Below are 11187 nucleotides of genomic sequence, written 5' to 3'. Positions count from 1 at the left end.
GTCCCCTTGTCTCTCACCATCTCCCCCTCTCAATTTATCTCTGATCAGACAGCAGTCCCTCTCTCCCTCCACACAGACCCAGCTGATCACCACCAGTCCAGACACTGAGTTTCTTTCTGAAACCATATTGATTCTTCTTTTTGATTTGACATCGTGTTATAACAGACGCAGGGTGCACTGTGCTGAAAGAGAGCAGCCCAGGAACTGACCTGCTTTGAGATGAGAGAGAAAGAAACGTTTATTTTCTACCTCTCAGTTCAACCAAGATGCATGAACAGGAGAACAAACTAGGTTGTACATTACAACCGCTCTTAGAGGACAATGGACGTGGAAGAAATGCTTCTTTATTATTAACTATCGACCTGATTTGAGAGATATTGTGACTCTGAAAGAGAGAGAGACGAGAGAGAGAGAGAAAAGGAGAGGGACAGACATTGAGAGAGAAGAAGAAGAAGCTAGAAGTGTTTGTTTTCCTGAAAGCGATGCTGTTTGGTATTCTCTGCCCAAGACAGATTCTGATCTTTCATGCCAATACCACAATGTTACAGATGACGCAGTAGGTAAATGTTTTCTGTCTGTCTTGTCCATCTCTGTCTGTCGGCCAAAACATCCCACTCATTCTTGGTCTTTGTGTGCTTGAATCTTTATTATTGGAACTTTACTTTACTAAACTGCAGTATAGTATTGTATAACTGGATTTACTTTCATTATACAACTGTGAACCACAACAAGTGTGAAACATAAAAAACACTTGTTTGTTTCACATTTGCCTTTGGGCTCATTGTGTAATTGTATTTTGGGTATATTGTAATTATAATCAAGTCAATGGCCCCTCTAATTGGCCAGAAACTATTTAGCATGGGCTGATGGTAATTACCTCATTGGAACAGCACTGCTCACTCTAGCTGCATCAAGGTTTGGGTGGAACCAATGACAGATGTAATGCATGATCCCGAAATCTGTTGATTTGTGTACGTTTGTTGACGAGCTTATATATTGTGAATTTGTCGCTATAAAGTATTGTCATGTATTGACCTGAAAAATAACAATTTCCACGTGAGTGATCAGTAAAGGTAGCTATTGTTCTGTAACATATCGCATTCCTAAGTCAACGGCCAAACCCCGCTCAGTATCAGATGCCCACCCAACCTTATATTGACTCCAGATTCCATCTCTCTCCAAACAACGTGGCTCAATGGGTCAAGAAAAATAATGGAATAATCTGATCAGGGTTTAGTGAGTAGGTGGTCTTGTCATATCAATTAAAGCTCTGACTAACCCCTCTGCATAGTTTCACTCTCTCTGGGAGAGAGTGTTTTACCTTTTACCATGTTTTACCTTCTTTGAAATCAAACCCTTTTTTTTAACCATTGATTGTTCTTTATTTTCCAGTGCAAATTGCCAAAGATTTGGACAATGGGTATAATTTGGGCTCATTGTGTAATTGTGTTTGGGGTATATTGTAATTAGAATGAAGTCAATGTACTACATTTTTGTTGTTTTGTTATTTTGTCTCTGCTGTTTATTCTCTTGCAGAGAGGCTTGTCCAGCTGTGTACTTTTATATGAGAACGTGAAGTGTTTTTTTATTACAGTCAATTCAATTGGTCTTTCAGCTGCTCAATTGGCAAAACATCTTCATCCGCATCCAATGAGACCCAGACTGTGATTACAGCTTAGACTGTAAAACGTATTTATGTTTCACCATAAAGTAGAAGGCAGCACTCACTGGCCAAACACCAAACACTGCTGCTTATGTGGAGCTCAGCTCAATAGCCTCTTAGCTCTCTCTAAGGAGGAGAACAGTGGAAGAGTTTGTTTCCTCTCCCTCTCAAGCCTACTAATCCTGCTGCATTGTCTGTGTTTGCTAGCAGGCTGCTCTCTCTGCCTTTGTTGTGGTTGTCAAGCCAGTTTCTCTCTCCCACCTCTGTGTGTCTCTCTCTCCTGTTGCCACTAGAGAACCAGGAAGTAAAGAGAGAAAGAGAGAAAAAAATACCCAGCAGCTGAGGAAAACAAGGAAGTGAATATAGCCAGGGCCTGAGCGTCAACTGTGAAGTGAAAGGAGCAGGTTAGAGCACAGAGAGCAGGGCAGCTGTGCTAAGGAAGTGCTAGCTAGCTAACATCATCACTGGCTGTGCTCTCCGCAGCAGAGAGAGAAACAAAGAGTGACAGAAAGCGAACAAAACTGCAGAGCCTGCCTCACAGATATACCAGTGAGTACACATTGGGAACCAAGCTTCACACGGGTTGGCCCATAGGGGGGAGAGAGAGAGTGTGTGTCGGTGTGTGAAAGAGTCAGAGAAACGGAGATAGCAGAGTGGAGAAGAGAACTGAAGAGTAGGGGGAGTTTTATGTGCAGTGAGGCCCAGTTGGTGGTTGTTTGTGTCAGAAAGGAGAGAGAATAGCCGAGCTGTGCTCAGGAGAGGTAGGCCCCCACGGAGTGAGAGAGGAAAAGAGAGAGAGAGCACAAAACATACTTTTGTATGCAGCTCAGGCCCTGCTGTGTGTGTCAGGCAGGCAGCGTGGGTAGCCTCCATTCTTAAAATGCTCTCCCGTAGAGTGAAATAAATGAAAGGGGGAGGGAGAAGAGAGAAAAACAAAATTATTGAAGCGTTAAATGGTCTGGCCCTGATACTGGACAGGAAGAGGAGGAGCTTGGAGAGAAAGAGCGTGTATGCATTAGATAATGCAGGTATGCACTCTCACCAGTTGCATTAGATAATGCAAGTTTGCACTATCACCAGTTGTGTGTGTATCTACAGTGTGTGTATGTGGGGAAAAGTATGCAAACAAAGAGGGGTGTGTTTGCAGACAAAAGCAGTAAACTTTGGCAGGTACAGTACCTTTGAAAGGGATGTTTTTGTTTTCCCTCTGACAGTAGTCCCTACACCTTGTTTATACCTATTTATATACCCTGTCCTCTACTACTCATCTCTCCCACAGGGTGTCCTTCACTTACCCCCCTACTCACTCTACTCAGACCCACTACAATGACAGACGAAAGGGAACCCTGGAGAGGAAGTGGAGGACCTGATGAGGACGAGCTACCGCAAATGGATGGGTCATGTGATGCGTGTGAGCCTGATGAGGCCCAGCCGGCGACCCAGGTGTGCCACACCTGCAGCTTCGCCTTCTGCCCTGCCCATGCCGAGAAACACGCCTGCAGCACACGACACCAGCTGATGCCCTACGGCCAGGAAGTGTTGCAGACGCAGTCCCAACGGCTGGGCAGGGACAGATACACAAGGGAGGGGGCAGGGGAGGAAAGGGTACAGGGAATGAGGCCTGCGGCAGAGCCAGGGGTGGTGGAAAATTGGGCATGCGGTGGGGCTGGGATACAAGAGAACGGTGTGTGTGGAGGAGAGAGAGACCAGGGGAAGGGGAAGGTTGATGATGAAGAGGCAGTGGCGGCTCTAGAGGGGGTTAGTAAGAGAGACACAGTGACAGTGGAGAGGCTGCGCTGTAAGGAGCATGGCCAGGAGGGCACTCTCTATTGCAAGGCTGACGAGAAGGTCATCTGTGTGGTGTGTGCCGTGCAGGGGGAGCACCGCGAACATGAGATCATCACCCTGCGCGAGGCCTACGTCTGGCAGAAGGTGAGTTGCACATCCTTCACGCATTCAGTGTCTTCAGAAAGTATTCATAACACTCGACTTATTCAACATTTTGTTGAATTAAAAATGAATATAAAACAATCTCACCCATCTACACACAATAACCCATAATGATGAAGAGAAAACATGTTTTTAGATTTTATTTGGAAATTTAGTGAAATTAAAATGCAGAAATATCTCATTTACATAAGTATTCACACCCCTTTGCTATGACAAAGCATATTGAGCTCAGGTGCATCCAATTTCCTTTGATCATCCCTGAGATGTCACTACAACTTGATTGGCCAATTATATAAGGTCCCACAGTTGACAGTGCATTTCAGAACGAAAACTATACCATGAAGTCCAAAGAAGGAATTGTGATGAGGCATATATCTGGGGAAGGGTATAAAACAATTTCTAGAGTGTTGAAAGTTTCCAAGAGCACAGTGAAAAATATCCCCAGACTCTGCCTAGAGCTGGCCTTCCGACCAAACTGAGCAACCGGGCAAGAAGGACCTTGGTCAGGGCAGTGACCACGAACTCAATGACCACTCTGACAGAACTACAGTTCTGTTCAGTTCCTGGGCTGAGATGTGAGAATCTGCCAGAAGGACAACAGTCTCTACGTCACGCCACTTCACCAGTTATCCGAGTCGGTACAGCCACCCTGTTTCTTTACGCATCGCGCCGACAGAAACAAACATCTCTCTGGTAAGAATAAGGGCGGGGGTGTATGCCTTATGATTAACGAGTCATGGTGTGATCATAACAACATACAGGAACTCAAGTCATTTTGTTCACCTAAACTAGAATTCCTTACAATAAAATGCCGACCACATTATCTACCACGAGAATTCTCTTCGATTATAATCACAATCGTGAATATCCCCCCCCCCCCCCCCCTTCCCAAGCAGACACCTCGACCCACCTGAAAGAACTTCATTGGACTCTATGTAAACTGGAAACCATATATCCTGAGGCTGCATTCATTGTAGCTGGGGATTTTAACAAAGCTAATCTGAAAACAAGGCTCCCTAAATTTTATCAGCATATCGAATGCGCAACCCGGGCTGGCAGTGTTCTGGATGATTGCTACTTCTGCGATGCATACAAAGCTCGCCCTCCTTAGCAAATCTGATTACGACTCCATGCTCCCTCCCGTATGTGGCAGTGTCTACAGTCAATCACGGATTACAAAAAGAAAACCAGCCCAGTCGCGGACACCGATGTCTTGCTCCCAGACAAATTAAACTACTTATTTGCTCGCTCAAGGACAATACAGTGCCACTGACATGGCCCGCTACCAAAACCTGCTGGCTCTCCTTCACCGCGGCCAACGTGAGTAAAACATTTAAACGTGTTAAACCGAGGAAGGCTGCCGGCCGGGACGGCAACCCTAGCCACGTCCTCAGAGCATGCGCAGACCAGCTGGCTGGTGTGTTTACGGACATATTCATTCAATCCCTATCCCAGTCTGCTGTTCTCACATGCTTCAAGAGGGCCACCATTGTTCCTGTTCCCAAGGAAGCTAAGTTAACTGAGCTAAACGACTATCGCCCTGTAGCACTCACTTCCATCATCATGAAGTGTTTGAGAGACAAGGATCATAAAACCTCCACCCGAGCCTCCCGGGTGACGCAGTGGTCTAAGGCACTGCATCGCAGCTGTGCCACCAGAGATTCTGGGTTCGAGCCCAGGCTCTGTCGCAGCCGGCCGCGACCGGGAGGCCCATGGGGCTGCGCACAATTGACCCAGCGTCGTTCCTTGGAAGGGAGGGTTTGGCCGGCAGGGATATCTTTGTATCATCACGCACTATCGACTCCTGTGGCGGGCCAGTGTACTGTGTTTCCTCCGACACATTGGTGCGGCTTCCAGGTTGGATGTGTCAAGAAGCATTGCGGCTTGGTTGGGTCGTGTTTCGGAGGACGCATGGCGCTTGGCCTTCGCCTTTCTTGAGTACGTACGGGAGTTGCAGCGATGAGACAAGAAGACTGTAACTACTACCAATTGGAAACCACAAAATTGGGGAGAAAAATGGGTAAAAAAAAAAAAAAAAAATATCACCTCCACCCTACCTGATACGCTAGACCCACTCCAATTTGCTTACCGCCCCAATAGGTCCACACTGCACACTGCCCTAACCCATCTGGACAACCTATTGCTGTTCATCGAATGCTATTCATTGATTACAGCTCAGCATTTAACCCTCCAAACTCATTATTAAGCTTGAGCCCCTGGGTCTCGACCCCGCCCTGTGCAACTGGGTACTGGACTTTCTGACAGGCCACCCCCAGGTGGTGAGGGTAGGAGACAACATCTCCACCCTGTTGATCCTCAACACTGGGTCCCCACAAGGGTGTGTTCTCAGTCCTCTCCTGTACTCCCTGTTCACCCATGACTGCATAGCCATGCACGCCTCCAACTCAATCAACAAGTTTGCAGACATCACTACAGTGGTAGGCTGGAATACCAACAACAACGAGACGGCCTACAGGGAGGAGGTGAGGGCCCTCGGAGTGTGGTGTCAGGAAAATAACCTCACACTCAGTCAACCAAACAAAGGAGATGATCGTGGACTTCAAGAAACTGCAGAGGGAGCACCCCCCTATCCACATCGATGGGACAGTAGTGGGGAAGGTGGAAAGTTTTAAGTTGCTCGGCGTACACATCACGGACAATCTGAAATGGTCCACCCACACAGACAGCGACAGCGTGGTGAAGAGGCGCAACAGTGCCTCTTCAACCTCAGGAGGCTGAAGAAATTTGGCCTGTCACCGAAAACACTCACAAACTTTTACAGATGCACAATCGAGAGCATCCTGTCGGGCTGTATCACCGCCTGGTACGGCAACTGCTCCGCCCACAACCGTAAGGCTCTCCAGAGGGTAGTGCAGTCTGCACAACGCATCACCGGGGGCAAACTACTTGCGCTCCAGGACACCTACACCATCCGATGTCACAGGAAGGCCAAAAAGTACAAGTACAACAACCACCCGAGCCACTGCCGGTTCACCCCGCTATCATCCAGAAGTCGAGGTCAGTACAGGTGCATCAAATCTGGGACCGAGAGACTGAAAAACAGCTTCTATCTCAAGGCCATCAGACTGTTAAACAGCCATCACTAACATTGAGTGGCTGCTGCCGACATAGTGACTCAAATCTCTAGCCTCTTTAATAATGAAACATTTATTACATCCAATTTATCACTAGTCACTTTAAACAATGCCATGTTACATAATGTTTACATACCCTACATTACTCATCTCATATGTATATGCATATGTATACAGTTTGCTAAGATCTGGCAGCAAGCTGATAGGTCTGCTGTTAGAAACAGTAAAGGTGGCTTTACCACTTTTGGGTAGCGAAATTACTTTTGCTTTCCTCCAGGCCTGAGGACAAAAACGTTCCTCTAGGCTTAGATTAAAGAAATGACCGATAGGAGTAGCTAGAGTCAGCTACCATCCTCAATAGCTTTTCATCTAAATTTTCAATGCCAGGAGGTTTGTCATTATTGATTGATTACAAAACATTTTTCCACCTCTCCCCACTAACTTTACAAAATTCTAACTTGCAATGCTTTTCTTTCATTATTCATTTTTTTATGCATGAGTACGATTGCTCACTGTTCGTTGTTGGCATTTCCTGCCTAAGTTTGCCCACTTTGCCAATGAAATAATCATTAAAAAAATTGGCAACATCAAATGCTATTGTGATGAATAAGCCATGTGATCCAATGAAAGGTGGAGTTGAATGTCTTCCTGCCCGTAGTTTAAATTAAAGATTTTTTTATGTAATTTATCTTTGCTTCATAATACAGTTTCTTCTTCTTTTTGTTGAGTGTAGTCTTAATTTCTCAAGTTGCAGTAAGTCAGCCAGTCTTATTAGCCACTCCTTTCAACTATACAGATTTTCAATTCATCATCAATCCATGGAGCCTTAACAGTTCTGAAAGTCAGTTTCTTAAAAGGTGCATGTTTATCAATAATTTGAAGAAGCAATTTCATAAATTCATCAAGTGCAGGGTCTGGATGCACCTGATTAATCACATCAGACCAACAAATATTTTTAACATCATCCACATCAAAGTCTCAGTAAAATATTTTGTGTGATCTCTTATACTGTACACTATTTTATGCCCAGCTTTTGGAACTTTGGCTTTCTTAGATATAACAACTATTGTGATCACTGCATCCAATGGGTATGACTACAGCTTTGGAACAAATATCTAAAGTATTAGTAAAAATGTGGATGATCTTGTTCCTGTAGTGTTTGTAAACACCCTGGTAGGTTGATTAATAACCTGAACCAGACTAAAGGCACTGGTTACAGTGAGAAGCTTCCTCTTGAGTGGACAGCTTGATGAAAACCAGTCAATAGTCAGGTCCTCAAGAAGGTCGACCTCTCTGTTTACATCACATACACTATCAACTATTTCACACATATTATTTAGATACTGACTGTTTGCACTTGGTGGCCTATAGCAACACCCCAAAAGAAAGGGCTTTAGATGTGCCAAGTGAAGCTGGAACCACAACACTTAAAAAACACTTTTACATGAGATCTTCTCTACGCATTAGAAGCATATGGCTCTGAATACATACAGCGATATTCTTGTTTTGCTACTGCTGTATTATCTAATTAATTATCTAAGTGAGTCTCAGAAATAGCTAATATATTAATGTTATCTGATGTTAGCAAGTTATTGATTTCATTAACCTTATTTCTAAGGTTACATATGGGCTATTTTCATCCCTTTCCTGGGTAGCTGATCAGAGATAGACCTAATATGGAACAGAGCGTTCCGTGTTCAACTGACGTGTTGTGCAGTGCATTGGTATCAATACTTTCTGAAGGCGCTAACATAGATATAAGCAGTCCCACCGTTTATAACATAGACATAAGCACAGTCCCACCATGTATGACATAGATATAAGCACATTCCCACCATATATAACATATAAGAACAGTCATGGCATAAAAAATTAAACATATTAGTTCTAAACTTACATTCCATTGTAAAGGGAGTGAGATATCTAAGCCACCTCTGTCATTGAGTAGCTGAACTGCAAAGGTATTCTTCGTGGTGAGAGAGCATACAGCACAGTGACAGAGCCTGTATGTGACTCCTTCTGTGCCCTCTACTGTGTATGATCTACATAACATCACAACACATCCCCTACAGTTTAGGAGAAATGATACAATCAATAATGTTTATGTATCTGAAATATCAAATGATAGTAGTACACTAATAAAGCTAAGGAATCACAAATGATAGTAGTACACTAATAGAGCTGAATATCAAAGGATAGTATTGCACTAATGGAGCTGAATATCAAATGATAGTAGTACACTAATAGAGCTGAGGCACTCATACAGCACTTCAAGTCAACACACTAGGGCTTTAGAAGAGTAGAGCAGAGTATATCCATATGTTTAACACATAATGATGTCATGTATTAATAATAATAATTAAAAAAATAATAATAATGTATGCCATCATGGGACAGCTACAATGACATCATGACAAATCCTATCAATTATCCAGCCCTATTATGGATGTGTTTGGAATATATTCCAGTGTCCGTTTGGCTAGGGATCAATTCCTTCCTGCGTCATGGCTTCCTTTCCAGATGGCTTTTTAATGCAGAAGTTTTACAGCCCGTCCCCTCCCGTCCCGTGACTCACCGACTAACTAACCGCTCTCTGTGGGCAGAGGAGATATCATGGAGCGAGAATGACACATCATCATCTTGACTATGGAGGGAGTAGAGATGACATTAGCAACGTGAATGTCCCACCCACCTGAGGAACTGTCTTTTTCAGCCATCTATTTCCTGCGTTTGAGTTATGCAAAATCCACTTGTCACGTCTTGCTGGATTGATTGCTTTCATTTTACTCCTGCGACTCTTTCATACTCTTGCTTGTGTCTGTCGTTTTTTCCCATTAACGTTCTAACCGCGGACATTTTTGTAATGACCTGTCAAACAACCCGGTAATGGCTGAAATGGGCTCAATGGAATACATAGGCCGTGTCCGAATTCTTTATTTTATTTTACTTTATTTCAACAGGGTGCCCTGCATTTTACACATTCTACAGAATACAAGCGACAGTTAAAATACAAAATACAATCATAGATATCATCTACATCTCTCAGCTTCCAGATCTTCTATCAATACTCTAAACTGTCTGAGCGGCACTAGAACATCCAATTTCAATGAGATCTGCATATTTTTCCAGCAGTTGGGCACATTAAAACAAAAACCGGATCTACCCAATTCGGTGCAGACCCGAGGAACCTCAATAGTTAACCAACCATGCAAACATGTTTTGTAACTCATGTATTCATACTTCAACAACAAAGTGAGGTATGTTGGAAACTTGTGCAGTAGAGCTTTGTGAATAAAGAGGGAGTAATGAAGTGACCTACGTGAATTTATGAGGACCAGCCAACCCTTTGATACAGGATGCAGTGATGTGTATTAAAACTGTCACCAGTGATAAAGCGAAGGGTGTTATGGTAGACGGCATCCAAAGGTTTAAGAGTAGAGGCTGCTGCAATCCGATAAATCGAATCACCATAGACAAGAACTGACAGGAAGGTTGACTGTACGATCTGCTTCCTGCTATTTAGGGAGAGGCAAGATCTATTTCTAAAAAAAGAAGCCCACTTTAAATCTTAGCTTTTTAACTAGCTTATCTGTATGTTTTTTAAACATTAGGTCTTGTCAATCCAAATACATACATATTTGTGGTCGGGAACCTGATCAATGGGAGAACCATCCAATTAATAAATATGTTGTCCATCTGAAACGTTCGCCATAGTTCTCAAAAGGACAACGTGTATTTAGTCTTGCCTGCATTATGTACAAGTGTCACACCTGCTCCCGCTCTCCCTCTCTGGCGCTTGAGGGTGCCAGGCTGCCCTTCATTACGCACACCTGTCACCATCATTAAGCGCTGTAGCGCTCATTGGACTCACCTGGACTCCTTCCCTTTGTTGATTGCCCCGTCTATGACTGTCCGCTCCCCTGTTTGTTCCCTGTGTCAGCATTAATGTAGTTGTGTGTTCATGTCCAGACGCTATCCTGTCCTGTTCCATGTCAGTTGCTATTAAATGTTCACTCCCTGTACCTGCTTCTCATCTATCAACAAGTATTAAACCAACCAGAGCTTTCTGTAAGGTAATAAGGTCAGATTGCAGCTCTAACATAGCCTGGTCAACAGTTGGGGCAATGATATACATAACAGTGTAATTTGCATACAGATTAATATTACAAGTTTTAGCAAATAGACCAATATATAAGTTGTAAAGAGAGCAGGTCCCAGTACCGACCCCTGCGGTACACTTTCTGTAATATCCAGGCAACTAGACGTAACACCATCAGAGATCACACATTGAGTCCTATCTGACAGATCATTTTCAAACCACTTGCAAGAAGCCTGATCCAGGCCTATACTCAACTTTTGAATGTGAGGGTCAATGGTATCGAAGGCCTTGGAAAGGTCTATAAATAAGGCAGCTGTAATGAGTGCGTACTGGCGGCAGAGAAGTCAGGCGCAGGAGAGAAAAGACTGTTAGAACGGTGC

The 11187-nt window shown here is 44.0% G+C and overlaps 1 protein-coding gene across 4 annotated transcripts in view; it reads left to right on the top strand.

Annotated features, from left to right (window-relative positions):
- The first annotated feature begins 241 nt into the window (after positions 1 to 241).
- The window catches only part of LOC110497088 (tripartite motif-containing protein 44), a 71812-nt gene continuing 60866 nt past the window's right edge, over positions 242 to 11187 (top strand). The window contains exons 1-2 of one of the 4 annotated variants that reach the window (XM_021573099.2): positions 242 to 556; positions 2943 to 3595. In XM_021573099.2, coding sequence (XP_021428774.2) covers positions 2990 to 3595 — 606 coding nt within the window. In that variant the 5' untranslated portion in view covers positions 242 to 556; positions 2943 to 2989. Of the gene's footprint in view, positions 561 to 1995; positions 2213 to 2942; positions 3596 to 11187 lie in introns of those variants that run through there. The other 3 variants (XM_021573094.2, XM_021573104.2, XM_021573089.2) reach the window with 3 other exon arrangements.

Source organism: Oncorhynchus mykiss, chromosome 2 (assembly GCF_013265735.2).
Source record: "Oncorhynchus mykiss isolate Arlee chromosome 2, USDA_OmykA_1.1, whole genome shotgun sequence".
NCBI classification, from domain to species: domain Eukaryota; kingdom Metazoa; phylum Chordata; class Actinopteri; order Salmoniformes; family Salmonidae; genus Oncorhynchus; species Oncorhynchus mykiss.
Note: the sequence above shows the minus strand (reverse complement) of the source record. Positions and strands in the feature narration are given on the sequence as shown.